Raw genomic sequence first — 26,571 nt, forward strand, 5'->3', positions numbered from 1 at the left:
CAACAGCAGCGGGGTTGAAAATGCCGTAAACACACATGTGGCATGGTCGTTGCTACTGCTGTTGCAGTTGTGGAACACATTTTCCACTATGTCCCTTCTACTCTGTGGTGTCTTCGTTGACCGAAGAGAACAATAACTGAGTTTATTTTTGCTTTTTCAGCCTCTCGTGATTACTAGAATGTTTGAAAGCTTTGGTTTGACTTCCACTGAAAGAACATCAGTCTCTTCCTGTTTTGTACCGTTAAAGAGTCCAGCAGATTTCCTGTGAACTCTGCCCAGCAGTGCCTAATATACCAACCAGGATAGAGCCCACATACGCTGTCTTCTTGGTGACGCCTATGTTTATTTACATTCAGGCTGTCAGTGTTTGGTTCTTGGGTTGAACCACGATGCTACGCTGTGACAGCTGTACACAGGGATCTATCCACTGATTAATGTTGGGCCAGTCTGATTGGGATGCTTTGTTTTCTTCATTGTTGAGACCTTGGCTCTGCTTGTTTGTTTCACCCATGACGCCACAACTCAGTACTGTAGTTAGTTTCCCAGTGTATGTGTGTTATTTACATAAACAGCTTATATGTATTTGTCCATGGTTTTCATTGTCATACAAGTCACCAAGTAATTTTGCATATAACGCAGAAAATCCTTTTCTATTGTGATACACTGTGACAGAGAGGGTTCATCTTGTTCGAGGAAAACAAACAGTGATGTCAGAGGAGGGTGTTGGAGTGTTGTTGTGTTTGTTTTTTTGTGCTGAGAATGGCATGTAGCTCAGCTTGCTTCGCACTTGGCGCTTTTGAATCAGGTTTTTTTTTTTTTTTTTTTTAGGTCTAGAGTGCAATACAAATTACACACCCAATTTGTTTGTGCCCTGCAGAAGCCTGTATCAACAACTACGGCTTTAATTTCACACTGACTCCTAGCATTGTTTCAAACTTGCAAAATGTTTTTCATCAAGACATCAATACCGCAACAGTCTCAATCCCACTGCTTCTGATTTTAGAAGAAAGCCCTGTTTCTCTACTGAACTGTGGAGTCATAGCTTTTGATTTTAGGATGTGTTTGTAACTTTATTAATGTATCCATTTGTACCGTTTGCACTCACAAGGCTGCTGTATGTAAATAGAGAAGAATAGAGAAGTCTTTGTTCTAAAATGATTCAGCCCACTGTATAGATTCAGTGCAGCACTTAGCAGCAAGAATCTGCTTTAGAGTTTTGCATCTTGCAGAACGCGCCTTCTTTCTCAGAGCACACCACAAATGTTTCAGACCCTTATACAGTAGTGGGTCCAAAACCAAATAATCACACATCTTGCAAAGGAGTTGTGCCTGGTTAACCCAGAAACTCAATAGCATCTTTAGCACCCTGTTCAGACCTGGTACTGACATGAGTTCTGAGTGATCTGATCACAACAGACCATCTTTAAGTTCTTGTCATCACACCTGGCTTTAAAATGCATCTCCACATGTGTCTCGTGCAACCGATAGAGAGCCAGGCCACAATTTTGCACTCTCTATACAAATACACAAAGACATTCTTTGGGGCACAGAAGGGCTGGGGGATAAAACAATAACGATATCTATCATGATAGACACGTGATCCATATCAATAAAAAATACCTTCGATAGAATGTTCGATAATTTCACTTGAACTCCGTTAGAGAAAAATGGGAAGAAAACCCAGAGCCAGAACTGCAAGTCATTCTGGGGGATGTAGGCAGAGGAAGGGCTTTAGCCTCTTGACCTATCACGGCCCAGCTAAGCCAGGTTCAACAACAACGACAAAAAAAAAAAAGAACGGCGTGGAGTGACAGGAGAATATGAGCGCAAGAGGAAATTGTAGATAAAAAAGGAAAGATCACGTCACCAGTTTGTTATCATTTTTAAAAAATTAAAGTGACGGGTAAAAATGGGTTATGACGGGATTTTTATGACCCTGTCAGTCAAAATGACAGAAAAAGTCTAGCGCAACCTCTGATCAAGAGGTACACGGCAGCAGTACCATACGACAAAACATCAGAGCGATATAAAAAAATAATGGATGCAGTTTAGCACAGTTGAGAAGTCTGGGTAGAATAGGTTAAAAAAATGAATCAGTAATTATCGATATCGTGATACATTTTTCAGCCATATCGCCCAGCCCTAGGGCACAGTAGAATATTGGGCAGACAGTTGTTTAATTGAAACAGCTGTCCTGGCATGGGGACATGATGCACATTGTGGGACTTAAAGAGCTGTGAAGTTGCAGCCTTAACATCAGTTATTTTTGAGACATGCACAAAGGTCTAGATTATCACTCTGCAAGGACAGAATATTTAAATAATATTTTGAAAGGCTCTCTGTACTTTTGTCATTTCTTTCAGTGTAGAGCTTGTGTTTGTGCATCTGCTTGTGTTTTCTCTGAATAAATTCTGAATAAATGAGCCCAAACTCTGCTCTTGCAAGAGGATGTCAGTTGAGTAAGCGGCCCGTAAACGTGGCCATGATGCTACTAAAAAACGTGGTTACAAGTAGTCCAGACTTCCTCCAAATGTGGTCTGAGTGATCACATCTAAAATGCATCTACACACACTTGTTCTTTAAGACGGCCATCTGCAATCAGATCACTCCGGACGGGTGTTGATACCAGGTCTGAACTGAACAGGCATTTAGTCTGAGAGAGCGGACAAATCAGAGAGAAATTAAGAGAATATTGATAATACATGTGGAGATGAGGTTTGTTGCTGATCTGTTACCATCTTAATAGATTTCTAGCTAGGATTTCTATATCTTGGCGCTTAATAAGTGCTGTGAAACAAAGCAATTTCTTACCAGAAAAAAAAGTGCCATTTATAAACATTGCTGCCTTACTTGAGACCTCTGTGTCAAGTTTCTTAGAACTAGCTCTTAATGCATGTTGTCCGACAAGGTTAGAAATCAAATGTGGGCGTTGTGAATGGCCACACTGGAAGGCACATTTTGAGACAGTGTCTAAAGGGAGACCTTGAATTTGACTCATGCCACAAATGTTGATTAATAACTGGAGAAAGAAGTAAAAAGAAGTATGTACAGAAAAAGAAGTATAATGTCCCCGGCTCCTCTCTCACGTCAATATAGCTGGGGACTCACTGCCCGAAGGTGGAGTGAATGTCGACATGTCTGTTTTGAGAATGACAGAGAGCAGTTTGAACAGGCCATGATTCCAGTTTAACAAACCGCCGCTGCAGCTGAAATCCAGTCTCTGCAGTAGGTCCCTAAAACATATCTTTGGCATTCTGCTTGTCACTTTCTTGTTACTTACTGTGAACATATGCACTAATATAATATATGTATGGACACACTATTGCTGAAAATTATGAAATTTCATGGACAACAAACAGAGGATTTACGGTAGTCATTATATTGGTTTACAGGGGAACTCTATGCTATAAGGTATTCTATGTATAACACATGAATCCTGTTTCCAATACATAGAAAAAATACCTCTGCATATAAATGGATAGTCCTACAACAAATCTTCAGCAATTTTGTTGTGAGAAAATTCAACTTCACAGCTCTCCGGTGCCATGTATGACTACATTCCTGCTTATAATAACGGTACATCCACACTGCCTGTGCTGGCAGTGTGGATGTACCGTTATTATAACTGAAATATCTCTAATCAAACCACATCTGAATCACGTTTATTCAGGGAAATCAGTGGAGATACCCAGCCCTAGATTTTCAGATTGTCTATCCGTTCTTGTGTCCTATTTGTGTGAAAGTAATATTACAAGACAGTCTTAGGGGAATTTCTTTTCTAATTTGTCACAAATGTCCACCTGGGCGCAAGGGTGAACTGTATGGATTAGATTAGATTTTGGTGGTGAAAGGTCAAAGCCACTGTGGCCTCATAAAACACATTTTTGGCCAAGAATTCGAATGTCTAATAAGATAAAATGATGAGCTGATGGCATATTAAATTCAAAAGGTCAGATTGACTGTGACATCATAATAATCTGCAAAAACACTTTTATTAAATTCCTTCAAAGTCTACATTAATGTCAACTGCAACCAGACTGGTATGTGGAGGCATAGTCATTCTCTTTCCTTTCTAAGTAAGCATTTGCTAAATGTCATGTACAAGAAGTAGCGTTTTTCAGAAAGACTTTGTTTCCCTAAGCCAGTTAACTGAGGGGTGCATCATATGAACGAGCAACAAGATGTTTGTATGAATATTTTTTGAGTGGACTTCTTTGAGTGGACCATATTCTTCACAAAAGCTTGGAATATTATGTAGGGAAGCACCGAAATGAAAATTCTTGGCCGAAAACCGAAAATTAGGAAACCAAGGCCAAAAACCGAAACACTGAAAAAAATTATTACGGCAACGAAATCCCACATCTTCTACGGCAGAGAATGGCTGATCAAATAAGGCAGGGATTCCCAAAGTGTGGTGGGGGTGCGCGAGATGCAAATGCTCTTTAAAATTTTGAAAATAACAAATGACTACTTTGTCAGGCCTTAGTTCATGACTCATTGTTTTGCTGCACAAAGAGTAATTTTATTTGAACAGTTTCTAAAGTATGCCTTGTTTGTTTTCCCCTGTATTGGAGCATTATGCTGCACTGGGAAATCATTGGGTGCTTACAAAGGTAAATGGAGTTTATCACATCGTATGCTACTCCAAGACTCCAGACTCGCTCACACCCTACCTACCAGTCAGGTGATATCCCCAGCTGGCTATATATTGCCTCATCTTGTTTGTCTTTCACACTATGCAGATTAATGGCTTAGAACCATTCAAGCCATTCATGCCAAGTGTAAAGCCAGTCAAAACGAATTGTAGGTTTGTAGTTCTCTCTGTTTTTTATCTCTGTGATTCAAGTTTTGATGCAAACTACTGAACCCCTCCACCTAAATGGTTTTACTTTTTAGAAATGTCCACCTGTAGTATTATAGTCAATGTGATGTCTAGCCTCATTATAGGAATTCCAAAGAAGGCTTTAACCACGACTTTTTTGAGACATGTGCTTCAGACTTGACCTTCTAAAGACTTTCTTAAAGTGATTGGGATTCTTACTTAGGTGAGGTCTTCTAATCTAAGCCAGCACGGCAGCTCGCTGTGAGATAACCACTGCTGATTCGGGGGCCCTCACTGACCTGCTGCATTCAGATGGACACGAGCTGCCCAGAGCAGGTTTAACTACCTTTCAAGTGAGGCTTGCTGGCAGGGCCTACATGCAACCATCTGTCACCGACAGACAGCTAGCCTCACTGACCTCACATAGGCCATGTGAGGCAGAACCAAGCTTGCCAGTGCAATCTGTCACTCCAAGAGACTGGTAATCCTGGAGAGGGGGAGGGGAGGAGCCCATGCAGATTGTTCAGTTGTCATTACACCATACACAGCTGCTCAGTGGTATGAAAAACATGGCTTTACAGTGCCACCATTTAGTATGAGAGACAATGAAATGTCAATTTCATTGAATTCTGAACGGAGCGGTTCCACACCAACTTTCCTCTGCAAAAAGAGAGAGAAGTTGTTACTTCCAAGTACCAGTTATACTTGCCGATGTTGATGGTTCCTGACTGAATATCTGCTATACACGACGGAAGCTCCAAAATTTAAAAGGCTTCCAGCAAGTCAAAAGCTTAGGCTACTCTTCATGCCTCAATTTCTACGCTGAATTGATGATTGTGCTGTTACACCCACAGGCACCTGTTTGCCTAGAAATATCAGTGCAATTGTCTTTGGTGCATTGGCTTGATTGTCGTAACCAGCCGCAGTTCTTTTCTACTTCAGAAAGCTGCTACTGCAAGGCCAGAGAGGCGTTACAGTACACAAACAGCAGCCTATTCTGTCAAGGCTGTTTAGTGTGTTGTTTTTATCATCGTTAACCCACATTCTTGGGATTAATTTGGTCTTGAACTTGGATTTCAGAAGTTGAAAAAGACAACAAAGAATACCACCACCGTTATTTGTTAACCATCTGAAACTGGCCAGTCAGAGAGTTGGCTGTTTGAATGGGGACCTTAAAGCAGCAATTTGTAAAATAGAAAAGTAGTACTTTTCTTGATTCTTTCTATTCCATAACCTGAGGTACTTCAGTGATGATATGCTGTGCAATGATATACATAGATTTATATTTAAATACCAACTCAAAGTGTATTTAATGTGAAGTGAATTTCTTCCTGCTACTCTCTGAAAATAGACCCAACCGTCAGGTCTCAGACAGAGCCTTTAAATAGGAATGTGCCCCATTTCCTCTGCACTGCTGTAGAGTAGAATCAAAACAGTAGTCCTCCCAGCTTGAGTCTCTGATGCAGAAAAACCTTCAAAGAACATGAAACCTAAATGATTTGCATTACAGTTGTGCTCATGTTTACATACCGTGGCAAAATTTACACTTTCTTGGCCATTTTTCAGAGAATATTAGTAATAACACAAAAACTTTTATTTCACTCATGGTTAGTGGTTGGGTGAAGGCATTTATTATCAAACAACTGTGTTTACTCTTTTTAAATCCTAATGACAACAGAAACTACCCAAATGACCCTCATCAAAAGTTTACATACCCTAGTTCTTAATACCGTGTATTAAGAACTAGGGTAACATCAATAAAAGCTTGAAGTCTTTTGTGGTTGTTGTGGATGAGGCTCTTTATTTTCTTAGATGATAAAGATGCCCATTCTTCTTGGCAAAAAGCCTCCAATTCTTGGGCTGTCTTGCATGAACTGCACGTTTGAGATCTCCCCAGAGTGGCTCAATGATATTGAGGCCACTCCAGGACCTTCACTTTATTCTGCTTTAGCCAATGACAGGTCGACTTGGCCTTGTGTTTTGGATCGTTGTCATGTTGGAACATCCAAGTACGTCCCATGCGCAGCTTCCAGGCTGATGAGTGCAAATTTTTCTTCAGTATTTTCCTGTGCCTTTGTAGCTCACACATCCCCAAAACATCAGTGAACTACCTTCTTGTTTCACAGTAGAAATGGTGTACCTTTCATCATAGGCCTTGTTGTAACCACTTCACAGTTGAGCAATATAAAGTGTGCAATGCACATGCTCAGTGCAAGAGCCTAAACTAAGTATAGACCTCTACAAATAATTTTACTGTACAAAGTTCCCCCAACTCCCAAAGAGATAACACCTCGCATATAATATGTCAACATTTAGCAGCTTTTAAATTGATTAACAGCTGGATTCAAAACTGCAAAGTGCAGGAGTGTGTGTATAGTAGTGCTGGGCAATGTGAACCAAAGACCAGTAGTTACCTTTGTTGTGACTGCTCATAGTGCATTAGTATGTATTGATAAAGCATTTCATTTTTATTGCATTTTTATAAGAGTGCTAAAATCTTTGATTATGTTTCAGTTAACAAATTGTGATATCACCTGATAACCTGATTTACTTAGTGAGATTGATTTCATATGGTGAGGGACTCCACCAATATGATTTCCATTGGACTTTCTCACTAACACGTCATTGTTGGGAAGCAGTTATATGCCTCATGGCGTTGATAGCCATGTCCTGATTACCCTTTGGTTACTGATTATCTTGTGAGTCTCTCTCTCCCTCCCTGCCTCTCTCTTTGAGCTGAGCTGTGACTTAAGATTTACTGTACAGGCCAGTTTGCCACTGGCAGCAATCACAGAGAGAGAGCGGGAGAGGGAATGGGGGGAGGGAAGAAATGCAGAGACAGAGATTCCCTTCTTCTCTCCCATCCCCCCTCCGTTGTACCATACTGTCAACACAGGCTCCTGGCTGCAGCTGGTGGCTCCACAGCGCCACTGCAGTGGGCCGGTAGTGGTGGGAACTGTAGGTTGCCGTTTACAAACCCATGGTCCTCCCCAGGCAGTGCTGCTGTCAGGCGGGATTTAAGCATAGGGTTTGAATGATCACTGACTAAACAGTCTGTAGGTTTTCACTTCCAACTATCACAACAGCAGGTGCATTTATTTCTGCTTTGCCTCAAGCTTTACAACCTAAATATATTCTGTACCCATTACCATTACTGTAAATACAGTGGGATAAAATAATACGTGGCTTTCAAATAGTATTGCATTCAAACTGAGAAAATAAATCTGTCAGGAAATAATTTGTGCATTTTTATATTATTAAGGAAAAGTATTACAGGCAGGCAGCTGTCAATTAACTAAACCAACACTTGATTTTTCTTGGAAACATTTATATGTTTTAGTGAGTTCAGTTCTGCATACCTTTAGAGGCAGCTTTGGTATTTTTGAACAGTGGGTTGAGGCTAAATAACAGACCAGATGACTTGTAGAAATAGAAGCTTTTGAGTGCTCCATTACTACACAGATTGGATATTGTTACTTGTGCTAAATCAAATGGGTATCAAAGTTGCATGCCAGTTTAGTGTGGAAGCAGCTTCTTTAAATTACAGATCATAATTATAGGCTGTATTATGTGATTAATGTCTGTAATACACGGCTGTGCATCGATCCTCCCTACCTTGTAGTTGGTTAACTGGCGTCCTTAAAAATAGGTCAAGACAGAGAAAGACAGACACGGAGAGCAAGAGCGAGTGAACGTCTGTCAGGTAGAATGAAGGCATGTCACCTTGCTTGGTCACCTTATAATTTTCTAGCACAGCTACATGTTTAAAGTGTCCTAAAAAAAATAGAATTTCTGGAGTTATGTCATGATTTTGGTCTAATTTGAGGATGTTGAGTGGTAACTTTTAATAGTGTTTTGCACCGAATCAATTCATTTTATGGTTTTATGTTGATTCAGCTCTATTTTCTGCTGTGTTCTATCATATCTAATTGGTTAGTTTGAAAGTTTGGGCCACCTCTGAGATAGAATAAAAAATGTAATTATCAGAACATAATGTGATGGAAAAGCTGCTGTTCTCTGTATTTATTAGTGTAGTGGTGTAAGTAGAAAAGCTACGGAACTAAATAATTTCTGCCACAGAACGGGGATTTTAGTCGACTTCACTGCTGTGCCATGACGCTGTAAACATCATGTCGACTAGTCACTGATCACGTTACAATACGCTCCTGAAAAGACAGGTGATAAGCCCAGGGGGGTATTGCAGCAAACAAGCAGCAGTTCATCAAGTGTGCGTAAATACTTCACTAAAGGTGAAGCACATTCTACTGTGACAAATATGTAGGTCAGTCTTGAAATGCAACAAAAGTACTACTGCAATGCACACTCATCTAAAAAGGCTAGTAGAGGAAGGGTCCAGATCCTCTCAACAGTAGTCAATTAACAACTTCACCAAACATAATGGAGAGAAGAAGGCTGCAAATCAGCAATTTGGTGGTGAATTGTTGTCGTTGTCAAAGACATTAGACTTTTAGCTGCAGTACACTGAGAAGGCTTCAGAGAAATACCGCCTTTTTGTAACCCGGCTACACTATCCCATCTTATGCTGTGGCGTACGATTAAATGCTATTCATGCTGCTGCACAGTATGTCGCAGACTTTATAATACCTTGGACTGAACTGTTTATTGTCTTAGTGTGTATTTTTTTCTACAGCGACTAGCATACATTATGTCATAAACAAACTGTGACCACAAACTGTATGGGTGTGCTGTGTTTAAAAAAAGGTCATCGGCAGCTAAGATGTAAATGTTTGCAGTATGACACTGCTGTTAACTGGAAGTGAAAGCAGCCCGACAGCTGCTTATGATTTAATAATAGGCCTAATTTAGTAGAGTGTTTCCGCATTGCCAGGGTTTCATGGGCCTGTAGCAGCAGCTCATTTCAACGTGACAAAATGTTGCTACTTTTGTAATTAAGTTAGCTCAACTCATTTCATTGTTTTGGCTTCCCACTATACTACATTCACCTTCAAAATTGTCTGCTTGCTGCCAGTAGTCTTTATTGAAACACAGTCCTCTCATTGGAGACAGGGGGTCTAGGCACAGATAAGTGTTGCTGAGCCAACGTGCCAGAGAACCTCACCACCTCCTCCTCTTCTGCTGTCTCGAGGGCTATGAACAGATCCCCACACAGCTCAACCACGGCGGCCTTATTCTCTGGTGAAGGTGATGCAACTGGCTCTGAGTTGGCGGCCTCTGTGACTAGTGCAGCGTTTGTTGATGTTTTTGTGGCTTGACGATAGTGGATCAGCAAAAGTTATCACTAATATCGACACACTGATGCTGTCTAACTTCAGTGTGTAACTAAATCCAGTTGGCTGGTTGCTGGTTGCAGTGACCAGTTTGTCAGATTATCATTAAAGATTAATCACATTACTTTTTCTAATTATGCATGGAACAAATATAAGACGGTAGCATCACTGTGTGAAATTCTACAGTTTACTGACATTGAAAGTAGGGCTGCAACCACTCCGAATACGTCAACACGTGGCAGTGTTTCGTGAAAAAGCCCCTAAACAAACATCATACAGTAATACAACGAGGGTATCGAAACTGCCAAAACTGATGCTGAAAAAAAGCAATTGCACGCTTATTAAAATTGACACTCCCCACGGTAGCTGAACCGCTGGTTATGTGGACTATTCCAGTGAATTTAGTCTGATTGTTGTTTGGTGGTCTTATCCTGGAAGTCATCTTTTTGTTCATATCAGTTGTTTTTGAGAAAGGTATTGGTCAAAGTCAAGAGCAAATGCTAGCCGCAATGCTAACTGCTAGGCTTGCGGTGTTGCAGTGGATAACAGCACAGCATGAGAGCTCTGGGTTCAAACCGACTGGATGGCTGTTTTTTTTTTTCTGTATATACATGCATGTTCAGTTAAAAAGGATTTGAAAGTTTGAAATGGGTTCTCATGAATATCATTTTAAAATGCTTTTAAAAGTTCACTATGGGAAGTTATGTTTATTATTTATTGGTTAATCGAAGGATTAATTGACTACTCAGAAAACAGTCGACAGCTAAATAGAAAATATAATCAATACATTAATCGACTAATTGAAAAAAATAGATTAATTGATTGAAAATTGATCGTGTTAATTATTTAAATTGTTCAGAGTAATAAAATATATTTGTTAACGCAGTCTGACCTTGACGACCTCTGCCCCACCTCTGGGTTAGACATTTCTGCAATGTTAAGGCCACAGCTTAGGCTAAATGTTAAGCTGCTCCAGACAATGAACTTCTAAGATCTGGGAAAAAAAAGAAATGTAACCTATTGCTCACAGTACCCAGGAGAGAGTTTCATCCACTTAAATGCCATTAAATGCACAGAAAGTTTTCTTGTCCTAGGAGAGGCGGCCGTAGACTCTGAGCTCCAGGCTTTACATGGCTGATTATTCTCAGGGGAAATGAGCTTTGAGCTGCTCCTCTTTTGGAACTAGATCTCTGGGTCCCCGAGAAGAATCGTTTAAGTTGTGGTTCCCAATCTTTTTAATTCAAACACAATGCAGTGTCAGATGTGCTTGGGTGTGCACACTGAAGAAGTCACACCACAGGAAGTGTAACAATCCTACTGATTTCCTTCCTCCTTGAAGCTGAATTGTTGCTGTTGTTTTTTTGCTCAGTTGAAATTAGTGCATCAAAAGGAGAAGAAGTGGTTGAGTGGTGGAGCAGAGGCAGCGTAGGACGTGAGCACATTATGTATTATACACTATTTGTTACAACAGTGCTGCTGTATTCTAGCCTTTCAGATATCTACCACAGACAAACATACAGCTATCATGAGCTTTGGTCATATGGGAAATAAAGATGACATTGTAAACTAATCAACTGTCCAACACCGGCAGTTCAACAAGACAATGTTTATTACCTTGAATTTGTTGTGAAATATAATGTTTTAAAGATGATACAGGTGAATCCGAGTGATCAACTGTTCCACATAGAAATTATCGGTATCTGTCTAGTGCATAATAACATCTGATTGCAGCACCTTTGCACACATGTAGTATTAAAATACATTCTTGCACACTTTGCAGTTGGTCTCGATTCATAAAGAAAATAGGCTTAGCTGGTCAGATGACGTTCTGTTGTAAAGCACCAAAAACTAAGACAAATTCACATTGCTGTAGGGGTCTTCTGCGTTGGCATCCTTGCTTTGTCAACAGAGTGGCTCCACTCCGATGAACTGCAGTCTTTTCATTCAATGCTAATGTTGTTTGAGCTAAGGGCAAATAACAGTCACTATGTGTGCCTCGGTCCTTTGTCTTTTTGGTAGAGCAGCGAAATACCAAGAAATGTGTGAGCTAACATTTAGTGTCAAAAAATATGTTCAAAAAGTGGCGAATTAACCATAATTCTCACTCTCACGGTAAAAGCACTAACATCTGCCTATGGTCAATAACAACAGCAGTTTGTGCTCAAGTAAGAAATAAGAAAAGTGAAATAATGAAACTCAGTATTTGATAGCACCATGGTTGGAAGATGTTGTCATTGCATCTTGGAAAAGATGGTAAATTCAAAACTAAAGCTCTTCTGTGGCCCTGTTGGATTAGTTGTATGCTGATGGTAAGATGCCTTGAATGTCTAAGGTTACAGTGATGTCCAAGGAGTGCTCTGTGAAGCAGAAACTGAGAGAATAATTTAGCCTTGTCCGAACTAAAAAGGGCAGGTGCTGGGCCAAAAAAAGGATAAACAATGAAACAAATGGAAAATATTTATTTCTGACTTCAGTTTTGGCTTAAATTAACCCGCCTAGCCAGCAGTGTATTTTCATCTTTAGTAACAAAGTAACATTGCTATTCTCTCTTCTCATCAATTTTGAGGACACAACCATCAGAGAATATTCTCCATGTGAGTTCGACATGGTGGTGGTCAATTGACCCGTACATTGTGAGCAGAGAAGTCACAGATTTGGGCTTATCATGCTAGCATGCTCTTGGAGGCCAGCATGTGCGATTGTCATTGTTTGGATCATATAATTTAACAGAAGCTGTGACAGTCTGTTTTGAGATTGATGGAAGAGGTGGTCAACGTAATGTTAAACTGGACGTACTGCATGTAAGCAACAAAAAATAATCTACATGCTGTCATATGTTTGCATTCCAAACAGTGATACAGAAGGTAAAATAGATGCAATAGATCTCTTGTTTACCTTCTTGTCCTTGGTTCACACTCCTGCAGATGTTAAAATGCTAGTTGAGGGCTAGTAAGTTGTGTTGAGTTTCACTACGTTCTAAAGATGATGGCATTTGGAGCTTAAAGCTCCACGTTAGATACTGAAAAACTCAAAAATAAAAAAAAATACTGAGAAAAGTCACCGAGCAGAACAGAGGAAAGCCGTCTGAGTAGATGGCATGAAGGAGGCAGAAAGAGGGAGAATTTTATGTGCTTGTCAGGGCACCGATGAAGAACAGAATTTCGAATCATCATGGCTGTTGCGGCCTGTGCTGCCCCAATGTATAGTTAGATTTTTGGGCATGTGCATCTCGGGCTGCGCTGCTGTCTACAGCATAGGATACAGGCATTTACTAGGTCAGCATTTGCTTCCGTTTCTATAATAACATTCAGCAGGTTTTTGTTGATCTGTTGTGATGTTCAAAGAGAACATGACACGTAGAGCAGTGGTGTTAATGCTGTCATTTCCTCTTCACTGATGAACACTTCTTTGTTTTTCAGGCTAGGTGAGTGTGTGCAGACCTCATGGTGTAACAGGAGTAAAGATGAGCATTAGCAGTGATGAGGTCAACTTCCTGGTCTACAGATACCTACAGGAATCAGGTATGTTTCTATTCATCATGTATTTATTGTTGCATCTGTTTTTGAAAGAAACCATGATTACACTGAACATTGTGTCTCAACATATTATTATTACTTTCTGACAATCTGACTTCTACATCCAGTGCTACTGTGGTTTTTTTATTATTTGGAAATTTCCTCCTAGCAAGGTTTGCTACAAAAATAAATTGGAAAAGTAAATAAATTAAAATTATAATTATAATTAAAAAATACTCACCAGCAAAATACTATGGATAACTCACAGACTTTTGAGGCAGGCAGCTACAATTCATTTCAGTTTAATGGTCAACTATATTTAGTGTAACTGGAGGTCAAAGATTAGGAGCTAATTAAAATGGAAAATGAGAAGAGGAGGATAAAGACGGAAACTTGGTGTTCCTGCTCTGCTGCTGACTGAGGAGGACAAAAAAGTGACCTGTTGACGCCAGAATGAGAAAAATCTATATGTGCCCATGGATGAGAGTAATCTCAGCCGTGGAACCAGCTAATAAATATTCAGCTTCAATAAACATTGCTGTCCATTGCAACCACATAATGTTCCACCTTCACAAAATCAGAAAAGATCAAGACCTGTCCAAACAAATACTCTCTATACATCGAGTAAATACTTGTATAGCACATAGTTTTATGTGCTGGATATCTTCATTTGTTACAACTTCTCCAGCACATAGAATTTCAGTGAAACTCAAAAGTTGCAGGGAGCTTGTGCTAGTCTTCTTGGCATATATAATATAAAACGTATATTGTCACATACAATATTTGTAGTATATAGAATTGTATATTGTGTTTTATATGATACAGGTGGAGAGTGTAAAGATAACATGACCCCTGGAGATACAGCAGTCGCATTAAGGCAAAATATGCAAGGTTGAACTGGATCATTCTTAAATCAGCACATTATCCTGTGAACGGTGAAAGGATCTTTGCTGGCGTGCTGCCACAAAGTGCTGATTTACACACCAGGAGCTGATTTGTATGGGACACGCTGTAGTTCACTTTCATTCAAACATAAAAATAAAACAAATTGTAGAAAGTTTTAACATACAAAGTAGATCCTGTCTTCACCCTGTGGACTGACTTGCTGAACGAGAACTTTATTTAATTAAAATATTCATGTGGCAGGCTAAAATTATTTACTGCACCACTTCATATTGTTCTTGTTTCCCATAGACATACTGCTGCTTTGATCGCTTCCCAAAATATGGGTCAAGCTGAGGTCATAATAACAGAATGTGCACACGGTAATCACGCGTTAAAAACATTAGACATTGGCAATAAAAGGAATTTGTTTTGGCAATGCTAAAATAAACTGAAGAAAATAAGTTCAGATTGTACCAGACAATAATTCCTGATATATAGCCTCATGAATTTTATCTACTGTTACAACTGTGGTCGCAACATATAAAGTTGATTACAATTATCAGTGTGTTGTTCTGCATTGAATTCAGTGACACAGTTTGTCACTCAGGTTCAGACCACTCTCCGACTTAAAATCTGCATGATTGTGTTCTTTCACTAGACTGTATAAATATGGACAAAGTGTTGCCCCTTCCTTTCAGCCAGAGTCTGAATAATATTACGATCTGCTGTAACTCCACCAGTTACAAGGAAATTTTGGATTATACACTGTGCTTCTTTAAAAAAAGTTTTTTACAACTCTCACGGTCCCACAGGACCACTTTACGGAGTGGTTGGCATGGCAAAAAAATTATTTGATATGGATTTTAGTGTTTTAGTTTAGCCCAAGTCCCATCCACAAACATGGAGGAGGTGGATCTTATGATCTATACTGCAGCCAGACACCAGGGGGAGCTCTACTTTCTTTGGCTTCACTTTTGAGGAGATGTTCCGCCTCCATCTTTATACAGTCTATGGTCTACACACTAGCCCTCTAGGCTAATGTTAGCTAGCATGCTACTGTAGATGGATATAAAAACTGACAGTTTATGGATGTCTTCCCAAACATTTTCTCATCCACACTTGCAAAGCATTGCGAAGTTACAGCAAGTTATTCTTCCTGTGCTGCTGCTTCCTCTTCTTTATTTGGTTTGAATGGCAGTTGGCAAACCGACTCGCATGTGCATTACTGCCAACTACAAGATCAGTGTGGATCAGTACATTTGCAGCAAGTTGTTGCGCTGCAGTCTCTGTTGTTGTTTTCGGTGCTCCCTGATCTGGACAGATAATCTAAGTAATATCCTGTAGTTTGTGTTGCGCTATTGTTTTCACATCCTAAAGCGTATGCACATTTGAGATTAGAGAGAAGAATATCTGTGAAGTTTCTCCCCAAGGGTGATGCAAGCTGATTTCAAAACTGGGCCAGATTTTAAAACTCAAGTAGCCAAGCTTAAGGTTGACCACTAAAATCAGTTATCTGTGGACTGTGCTGGGTGACAGTAACATATTCCTTTATGACCCATAAATCAAAGAAACATGTTGGTTTTATGAGACAAGATTGGTAGAATGGTGGTCATGACAACATGTTACATTTGAGGGTGAAAATATCCACTGTGATATACAGTATGTCATCACCTTCCAAAGAGAAGAAGTAAAAATGTACTCACTATCTCCTCTTCTCTATCCTCTCCAGGGTTCTCCCACTCAGCATTTACCTTTGGTATAGAGAGTCATATTAGTCAATCCAACATCAATGGCGCTCTGGTTCCCCCTGCTGCCCTCATCAGCATTATCCAGAAGGGCCTGCAGTACGTGGAGGCTGAAGTCAGCATCAATGAGGTGGGACACTAACAGGAGCATGCAAGATTCTTTACTTTTTTTTTTTGTGCTTTCAAGTTTTAATTTATTCTTGAGCCTGGCTGCCAGCCCAAACTTTGACTCGGCCAGAAAGACCTACTGATTGTGAGGATTTTGGTTGGGGCTGTGTGAGCCACTCTTCAGGGCTTTTAAATAACTCTATTCAAAAAGGCAATAACATGGGATAATACCATAGAATGTGGTACTTCCTTGTTGTATTTCCAACATAAACCCATTCATTGTAAACAATTTCACTGATAAAATTACAATAAAGTACAGCTTTGTAATGAATTAAATCGGTTATACAGAAAGAGATGAGATATGATATCAGATATGATACAATTACATATCCCTTATAACTGGTTTTACATTTAGGAACACATCTTGCTTTAAATCTTAATGTGATAATCAAGATCCCCTTTCCATGTGGATCTCAATCACGTGCAGGCAGTTTCATTCATTTAGATTTATTAATAAAATAATGTTATTCAATCCCATATTCCGTAGGATGGCACGTTATTTGACGGCCGGCCCATCGAGTCCCTGTCTCTGATTGACGCGGTGATGCCAGATGTCGTCCAGACACGGCAGCAGGCTTATCGAGATAAAATGGCACAGCAGCAGCAGGCCGCAGCATCAGCACCAGCGGCGGCCACCGGAGGCAGCATTGCCGGTAACGCCAAGAATGGAGAGAATACTGCCAACGGAGAGGAGAACGGAGCTCATGCCTTAGCAAGTGAGTGAGATGTTTTCAGATCAGAACGTGGTGGTTACCTACCACTTTATCTACGACATTTATTTGGTATAGGGAGTTATAAACCTTTCTTGCTTTGTTTCTGTAAGTTGAAATTAAGTTGATGGCATAATACTTTACAAGTCTCATGGTTAATTAGAGATCACAATGAGACAGATCCGTCATCCACAACTGCAAAGATCTTATCATGTGTTGATGTGTTTTCTCAACATTTTTTGGCTATGTTTGTCTGACCCTGTGTTTGTCTGACTCATCAAACTCTGTGCTCAGACAACCACGCGGACCTGATGGAAGTGGATGGAGATGTGGAGATCCCCCAGAACAAAGCCATGGTCTTAAGGGGCCATGAGTCAGAGGTCTTTATCTGTGCCTGGAACCCAGTCAGCGATTTACTGGCATCAGGGTGAGTCGACTTTCCCCCTGTCTGCCGTTCTCCTTTGACAAACAAGTGAAATGTCCAGCAATGAAATATGACTGTGCATGAAAAGACAGACTACTGCTTTTTCTAGATGGAGGAAGCCAACTGTTCTTATAATGACAAAAAACACCCCTCTATATCCTAGGATTACTGCACTGTCAATTTGTCTTGCACGCCAAAAACCTTTTTATAAAACCAAGGCTTCGCATTTATGGAATTAGTATACTTATCATCATCTACAGATTATTTTAATATTACACATACTCTAGTAATGTAATGTACATGCAGCTATTTAAGACAGTAATCTGAAATGTATTTGTGTCTCAGGTCTGGTGATTCGACGGCTCGTATCTGGAACCTAAGTGAGAACAGTACCAGCAGCTCCACACAGCTGGTCCTGAGGCACTGCATACGAGAGGGAGGACAGGACGTCCCCAGCAACAAAGACGTCACCTCACTAGACTGGAATGTAAGCACACACACTCACACACACACACACACACACATATGCAAGATGAGACCATGTGAAAGCTGTGGGATGACTTGATTACACATATTACTGAGCAGCTTAATTTTTATGATGATTTTCTTTTATCATTGCAAAACATTTAAATGCATATATGCAAAGAGACGTGCATTATGAAAAAAATGCTCTTCAGTTGTATCTTCCCATTTTACACAAAGTTTTGGTTTGGTTGCCTGACCTCCAGTTATGCAAAACTAAATTATCAGCGTAACTCGTTACCCGAGTGTTTCCTGTAGCATTTGTTGTTTAGCCTTCATTTTTGTCTGTGCTTTTAAGTTGTTGAGTTTGCAGTCAGAGAACTGAAAAAATATATAATGAAGAGAAAAGAAACCACTGAGGGCCTTCAAAACTAACGAAGGACAAAGAAAACAACTGTGGTTGATGATCCTCAAAACAGCAGCCAGCGCCATAGGCAGCAGTCCAACGAGCAGCAGCTATAATCAAAAGACAATATTATGTGTTCCTCACACTCGTCTGTAAACTTTACATTTGAATAGGAAAAAAAACACATTAAAATGCCTGTCTGTATAACGCTAAAGCCACACTCTGGCAGAAACATACGTTTTCAGTGTACTGTACATACTCCTGGAGTGCACTGTATGCAAAAAAGGAAATCACAAAGGAACTGTCAGAGCACTAAATGGAACTGTTGATGGTATTTAACAGTGAAATGCAAGAGGGGAATCTTTCCTTCGGTCAGCCGGCTGGAATTAAGTTAGGGCAGAGGCAAACATTTCTTCAAAAGCCTCCACAGTGATGAGAAACATGGGCCTCTTAAAATACTATGTTATGATTCTGCCTGTGCTCTCAAAACAAATCCTGCTCCAGAAGAACAGGACTTACGTCAGTGAAGGTCTACAGACAAAGATTTGACATTTCTCCCTTTTCTCTCTCTCTCTGGCAGAGCGAGGGCACACTGTTAGCAACGGGCTCCTATGATGGCTTTGCCAGAATATGGACGAAAGATGGTGAGATAACTTTGACACCGTGATCTGTTTTCTGTCAACATTTAGCGAATTAGGCACAAAAAGTATATTTTAGTCGTAGTCTTTAAAACAAAATATGCTAGTTGCCATGGGAACGGTAGTATTATTTGACACAGCAATTATTTGTTGCACCTGTACTACAGCCTGTGTGCCACATGGCATACTCAATCCAGAGAAAGACTGCCACCCAGAGGCAGGCTTGCATAATGCAGTCAGGTCTTATCATATTTTGTGATATTTTGCACCTTAAATTCTTTTTAATGTATTTATTTTAAACCTGATACTTACAGTTTGTGCTCATGTTATGTGTGCTTTGCACCACAGGTAACCTGGCCAGTACTCTTGGGCAACACAAAGGTCCCATCTTTGCCCTTAAGTGGAATAAAAAAGGCAATTTTATCCTGAGTGCAGGTGTAGACAAGGTAATCAATAACATCTCTTGTAAATCAACTCCCTTTGCTAAGAAAGTCAACATGTTAAAGACTTTTTGTCATTATTTGTCATTCACTCCTTTGCTAATGTTTGTAGTTACTCTCTGCTCTAACTGTGCACGTGTTCCTGACAGACAACAATCATATGGGATGCCCATACAGGAGAAGCCAAACAACAGTTTCCCTTCCATTCAGGTACAGAAGAGTATTTTTGTGATTTGCAAATCTACTCTGCTGTTGTTCTGCATCCCACTAACGTCCTCTGTCCCTCTCCTACAGCTCCAGCACTAGATGTGGATTGGCAGAGCAACAATACATTTGCCTCCTGTAGTACAGACATGTGCATCCATGTCTGTAAGCTTGGACAGGACAGACCCATTAAAACATTCCAGGGACACACAGTAAGTGCTCTGTGTGCGTGAACATTACATTGATGGTTTGTAACTTGTTGAAGTTGTGCCATCAGTTTAAATCAATTTAGAAGAGTCTTCAGGGTGTGTTCCTACATGTCTTCATCCTTCTCTTCTCTGCCTCCAGAATGAAGTAAATGCAATCAAGTGGGATCCCACAGGGAACCTGCTAGCCTCCTGCTCAGACGACATGACGTTGAAGGTCAGTTATGTTATTATTATCATCACTGCTACAGTTACCACGGACTAGAAAGTTGTGGTTGTCATAGCCAACCCTCCCCACTGCACTGCTGGACTGAAGTCAACCTGCTTCATGCCAGAGTGCACTTACATGTTAACAGTGCAGAATTTTGGAAGGGAAAAAAAAGAACTTTGGCAAAGCACAATTCATGACAATGTTTGCCTTATGCCTTATTAGTCTTTGCTTAGCAACCACCCCACATTCCCAAATGTACCTGTGTCCACCTCTTTATGTGGGCCAGGGCATGGTATTATTATTATTATTATTATTATTATTAATAATAATAATCATCACACTGGTGAATCAAAGTGGATCAATCAGCTCAGGTACAGTATGGATTGCATCTTGTGTGTACAACCAAGGTCCTGTTAAGAGGCATTTCAAATTCAGAAAATAATGAAGTTGTTTTAATGAATTTCTTTCTTGGTTTTGTGTCTTCAGATCTGGAGTATGAAACAGGACTCGTGTGTCCATGACCTGCAGGCCCACAGCAAAGAAATCTACACCATCAAATGGAGTCCCACCGGTCCTGGAACCAACAATCCCAGTGCTAACCTCATGCTAGCCAGGTATGTGTGTTTGCGTATGCTTAGACTGTAGAAAACTTCCAACAATTTGCCACACAGCACCACGCTCTTGCAGGTTTGGAGTCAGTTACAAAGAAGCTGGCTAGTTAATTCACTTACAATCTTACAAAACAAAAGTTTAACTAAACTGCAGGCTGGTTAGCACAGTTTACGGCACAACAACTCATATTTGACGTGTACTTAATTTGGCCAAAGTCCCATCCACTAACATGGAGGGGGTCGGACTTGTGACACCAGGAAGAGCTCCACATGCTTTTTCTTTGGTTTTTAAAATAATTTTCTCAGGTCACAGTTGGAAAGCTTTAGGTCTGACATGTTTATGACTTTGACAGCAATGATGGATGTGGTTTTTGTGTGTTTTTACATTACTTAAGTATGCCACAAAAGCAGGCAGTTCCTTCATTCAAGTTCTAAACTTTTGAGCCAAGGAGCAAAATGTCTTTGTCTGCACTCCACCTTCATTTCTGCACAGTAACTGTTTCCTATTCTCAAAGTGCATCGTTTGACTCCACGGTCCGTCTTTGGGACGTGGACCGAGGCATCTGCATCCACACGCTGACCAAACACCAGGAGCCCGTCTACAGTGTGGCCTTCAGCCCCGACGGGCGGCATCTGGCCAGTGGCTCCTTCGACAAATGTGTGCACATTTGGAATACACAGGTAGGAGGAGAACGGGGACTTTTGTAACTCCCACTTCTGTGGAAAGAATGGCAGTTCATGTTAATGGAGATGCTTGTTAAAAAAATGCTTGTACCTTTGCAGACGGGGGCTTTAGTCCACAGTTACAGAGGGACAGGGGGAATCTTTGAGGTCTGCTGGAATGCAGCAGGGGACAAAGTGGGAGCCAGCGCGTCAGACGGATCTGTAAGTCAACACACGTACAGCTGCTTATTAGACTAGAGTAGATTATTGTTATTCCGTATAGTACAAGTACATACACAATGTAATCCAACCAGATGTGCAAATAGCAAAAAGTGCAAACTTAACCCAATAATATTGAAGAAGCTACCACTATTGTGGTGTATGCAGTATGTCTAGTCATTGTTCCCACACATATATACATATAACATATATCTATATATATGCAGCAGTTTTGTATCGGTCCTACAGTTGATCTCTCGTCTCTTCTAGGTGTGTGTATTAGACCTTCGGAAATAGTGCTGCTGTTTGTTGGAAGCCATGGACCGACCATGAATGTGTACATAGCCAAATGACTGTCCCTGTCTGCCCTGCGTACTGCTCTCGCTTACGACTATGGCCCCGCCCACCGACAGACAGGAAGCAGGAAACAGGAAACAGGAACAGGAAACAAGCACCCGACACAGCAGGTCCAGACCCGGGGACGAACAGATGGACGAACAGACACACGGACGGACGGACAGACGGATAGATGAACGGGCAGATGGAAGCGCCCCTTTCTGTCTGTGCAGACTCTTAGAGAGATGCAGAAGGGACGCCGCGAAAAAAGAAAAAAACTGATAGACAAAAAAAAGTTACAGATCCGTATATGTACCAAAATTTGGAAGCTGTTTTTGCTTTTTTGATCTTTAAACCATGCTCATCGTCATCAAAATGAAAAACAATGAAAAAAGTGTTGATCTTTGTTACTAGTCGGATCTCATTGTGCGGACATATCAACTTCACCACCACAAAATAGGATGGCACTTAGTTTTTTTAAATTTCAGATCTTTTGTTTCAATGTTTTTATATTTTTTATCTCTGGGGGAGGGAGCGGGGGCGGTTCAGGTCAGAGTTTTACGAGTGGAGAAGTACGTACACACAAATCCAACAAATAACAGCTCTGAAAAACGGTGTCCTCATCACGATTGCAAAACTACAGGCTTCCCCCCCCACCCCGCTGTATTTCAGTTTGGATCCACCTGCAGTTAACTGCTGTTGTAGTTCACACGAGGTCTCCTCCAGACAACATACTCTGTTTTCACACGGCCACACGACAATAATGATGTTCAACTAGATGCTTTAAAAACTTTGTGCACTATCTGATCTGGATGCTTTTGCCCACAGTTCTGCTCCCTGGACTCTCTGACCCAGTGTTCATTTGTCTGCTTATGAATATTAAATAGGCAAGAATCTGACTGTTCCCTCCACTTCTCAGCTCAGACTGCATACTGTATACCAGCAGAAAAAAAAAAACTCAGACATTTCTAATTGGATTCACAATTAAATGTGTAAAATATTTGAAAAAAAAAAACCTCCTTGAAGGATGCTGCCGAAAGAGCTCATCGAGTCAAATGGTGTAGAGGCAGGTTTTAAACCACAGAGGGTCGAGCCAAAGAAAAACACTGATTATTAAAATGTCGCTGCATCCAAAAGGAAAGAAGAACTTAATTATTTCATTATTCCTCTCCCCTGATTTGTAGATAATTAACATGCAAAACCAAAAACAGCAACCAAGTTAAGAGTTGTAACCGTTCTGAGAAGAGCAGCTTTAAAAGACACTGAAGCTGCGTTCAAGATCAACATCTCTTTCTCTTTCTGGACACAATACATAGCTGACTAATATTAATCTCTGTCTAAAGCGACTCATTGCGGGATTGTCAGCAGGAAGTAGACACGTTCTCTGTTCCATTATCAGCATTTTTAGAGGAGCTATATGAAGGAGAGCTTTGAGCTTTACCGTTTGTGCTCAAGTCCGGCTGCTCCCCCTGCAAACAAGTTTGTGTGTTGAAAGAATTGGTCTGTAGTCGCTCCGTTGGGAACTGATTTACTTCAGCAAAGCTCTGCCGGGCCAATCAAATCGTCTTGGCCGGCTTTGCGCGGTGTTACTTCACATTATCCTCATCCAAACACAGAGAAGTGAGGTAGTAATGTTGTGTTTATATTTCCAGTTTACATTTAAAAATGTCTTTTAATGCCGTTCAGATTTACCAGCTTGTCTTTGAAAACCGTGATTCCTTGGCTCCGCCCTCTTCGATTTAATTCAAACTAACGTCATGAAAACTACGTCCCTGTGAAATATTTTTATAACCAAAACTAGATTTTTTAAACTATTTTTTAATAACACGGCCACAAATTTGTCTGGCAGGGAGTGGAGGGCTTCAGTGTGACTCTGGAGTCCTGTTTTTTTTTTTTTTCCCTCCTCCCAGCCTTTACAGGAACAGAAAGAGAGACGACACGTTCTCTGTGTTGCACCCTCGTCTGATTGGATATCCAAAGGTACATGTGCGCTTGTAGAACCCGCTAGAGGCACTGAAGGTCGGAAACAAAAGCAGCCGCGCAAAGTTTTGACGTGGCTAAAGGTCAAATGTAAAGTCTTCTCCCCTCAACGTGACCGTCTTGGTGAATTAAATCAGTAAAACATGAGCTGCATTGTCGGTGTATTTTAATTCATCTGCCCTCTCACCTCCATTCTTGGTTCTCCACCTCTAAACTCCCGCTCGCGTTTATTCCGAAGGTCCCTGATGAGACGTTTTATACTCTTTTAAAGACAAATTTAAAGTTACATTTTTGTAATTTCTTTGTAGATCTGAAAAAAATGTGAATCGATGATTTATTGGCAGTGTTAATTTCCATGCTTGATAAATTTGAAATATTTTGTTTTGTTACTTTGATGCAAATAGTAAAGGTTGACCCTGTAATGTAAAGCTTACCGAGCTGAGCTGTCATTCTGAAGGCACCTTGTCTGGGGGAGCGTCTTCCCCTGGAGCAAATTACCACTAAATTTGTCTTTTGTTTCAATAAAGAAATGGTTTTTTTTTTTTTTTTTTGCTTTTGCTTGAATCTCTCTGGGAAGTTTGTCCCAGAACTGAAAGGGAGGAAAACCTCCTGACTCCTCAAACTCCTCTCAAGATTGTAATTTTTCAATTGAGCCAAGAATTTTTCAGCCCCCTCTTTTTTCATGAGCTGATGTTGGGAGTCATACAGATGTTTTTGTGAAGGAAGTTGCTCTGGAAGCAGGTTGAACCTCAATGGTCGAATATGGATTTATATTTGTGTTTTGACTTGGCTGAGCGTGCAACTGGACATTTTTATTTCATTTTCAAAGAAGTCAGTAAAAAATTGTACTTTAATGACAAATCTCTGCTCTATAGCTGTTATTATAAGCGCACGTTAGTTAAGTGAAACCCTTGAGCACTTACAGGTTTGTCTGCACATTTGTTCAACCTGGGCAGAGTGTTGGTGTGCTTCAATTTGACCAGATGGGGATTTATTATTTTTTTCTTTTGCCCCAGTCTGACGTGAATTCACTCAAAAAATATAAAATGTGTAAAAAATCTTTTTCTGAGCTAAACATGTCCAGTCCATCAGCTGGTACAGCTATAACTCCATACTCCAGTTAAATCTCAGAGGTCTGAACCAAAGAACTGATTCTCACTGACACTGAGTGATATTAGACTAAACAGAAAAGCTTAATTTAAGGATCTCCTCCAGAATCGTCACAAATTGATAAAAAAAAAACATGATGATTTTGATTTGACATTTCAAGTCTGTGCACGCTGTGTTCTAAGCTTTAGTTTGGCTTCACTCTGAGGTTTAATTAAACCAAAACCTGCCTCCAAGAGCACCCCTGCTTCTGAGAAACGTTTGTACAACTGCAGATGATATTTGCCCTGTAATAAATTGGACATTTCTACTACTGGACTAAGAGGTTTCATGTGTTCCTATTTAGAGTCCTGTGTACCATTGTTTTTGTTGTTTTTTTTCTTCCCTGTATCTGAAGTATTCCAGTTAATGGAATCACGAGTTCATACAAATATCTCACACAGGCCAAGTCCATGATGATGTGTCCATGCCATGGTTTGGTCTGTGCCACAGTTTGTCTGGGTGAACGCGGCCAAAGTCGCCGAGCCAGCCTTTGCCTCTGCCGTCACGGCGACCCGGCAGTGTCTTTGCGAGGGGCTGACGTTCTGTTTTGTTTTGTTTTTTCTTTGCAGCTTGCATCACGTCCATCTGTCATCATTCAAGTCAGATCAGTGAAACTCAAGTCCAGAATAAAATATATTTTGATAAGAGTTTGGAGTTTTTATTTGTGTGTGTGTGTGTCTGTTCATGTGTGTTGAAATGCGGTGCAGTGTCTGTGCTGAAATAACAGAGTAAGACTCAATGACGACCATCAGTCCGTTTTTATTCATGTCAAAAAACACAAAAATAATTGACTTCAGTGGCTTTAATAAACCGATAAAACCACCACCGCTCGCTGGTGCTTTCTGTGTTTACACGTCAGACTATAGTGAAGCTAAAGCGGCATGCTGCATTATGTGCATTTACTCAAACTTACGTTTCTTTTTGTACTTGCAGAAGTTGCTTGGTTGATATAGTAATATAGCAAAAAAAAAAACAAGGCATAAATGACAAATACACAGATCAGGCATAACATTATGACCACCTTCCTAATATTGTGTAGGTCTCCCTTGTACCTCCAAAACAGTTGGGACCGGCCTTCTGAGGGTGTCCTGTGGTGTCTGGCAACAGAATGTTGTTAGTGGGGGCCTTTGGGTCCTATGGGTTGAGGGGAGGGGCCTCTGTGGATCATCCCACAGATACTTGATCAGTTTGGGATCTAGTGAATCTGGAGGCCAGGTCAACACCTTGTGCTGTTCTTCATGCTTTTTTTAGTTGTTCCTAAACCGTTTTTGAGTGTGTGTCTGTGTCAGGCTGCATCCTGCTGGGGATGGCTGCTGCCATCAAGGAGTGTCATTGCTATGGGGTGGGGGTGTCTGGTCTGGTCTCGGTGGGTGCTACATGTCTAAGTAATATCCACATGAATGCAAGGTCACAATGGTTTCCAAGCAGAACACTGTTTTGTCACAGGATGGTCAATGTTATTTACCTCTCCTGCCAGTGGTTTTAATGTTATGGCTGATCCACTGATCATCGAGTCAATGTACTCATT

The 26,571-nt window shown here is 40.6% G+C and overlaps 1 protein-coding gene across 1 annotated transcript in view; it reads left to right on the plus strand.

The window, feature by feature from the left end:
- tbl1xr1a (TBL1X/Y related 1a) overlaps nt 1-26,069 on the plus strand; it is a 41,369-nt gene extending 15,300 nt beyond the window's left edge. Inside the window, exons 3-16 of the mRNA XM_084547944.1 lie at nt 13,491-13,592; nt 16,201-16,346; nt 16,872-17,100; nt 17,389-17,521; nt 17,864-18,005; nt 18,967-19,030; nt 19,373-19,470; nt 19,614-19,674; nt 19,759-19,880; nt 20,017-20,091; nt 20,572-20,699; nt 21,212-21,377; nt 21,480-21,581; nt 21,849-26,069. Of these exons, the coding sequence (XP_084404070.1) occupies nt 13,535-13,592; nt 16,201-16,346; nt 16,872-17,100; nt 17,389-17,521; nt 17,864-18,005; nt 18,967-19,030; nt 19,373-19,470; nt 19,614-19,674; nt 19,759-19,880; nt 20,017-20,091; nt 20,572-20,699; nt 21,212-21,377; nt 21,480-21,581; nt 21,849-21,875 (1,551 nt within the window). The 5' untranslated portion in view covers nt 13,491-13,534 and the 3' untranslated portion in view covers nt 21,876-26,069. The remainder of the gene's footprint in view (nt 1-13,490; nt 13,593-16,200; nt 16,347-16,871; nt 17,101-17,388; nt 17,522-17,863; nt 18,006-18,966; nt 19,031-19,372; nt 19,471-19,613; nt 19,675-19,758; nt 19,881-20,016; nt 20,092-20,571; nt 20,700-21,211; nt 21,378-21,479; nt 21,582-21,848) is intronic.
- Nucleotides 26,070-26,571: the final 502 nt, after the last annotated feature.

Source organism: Chelon labrosus (assembly GCF_963514085.1).
Source record: "Chelon labrosus genome assembly, chromosome: 7".
NCBI classification, from domain to species: domain Eukaryota; kingdom Metazoa; phylum Chordata; class Actinopteri; order Mugiliformes; family Mugilidae; genus Chelon; species Chelon labrosus.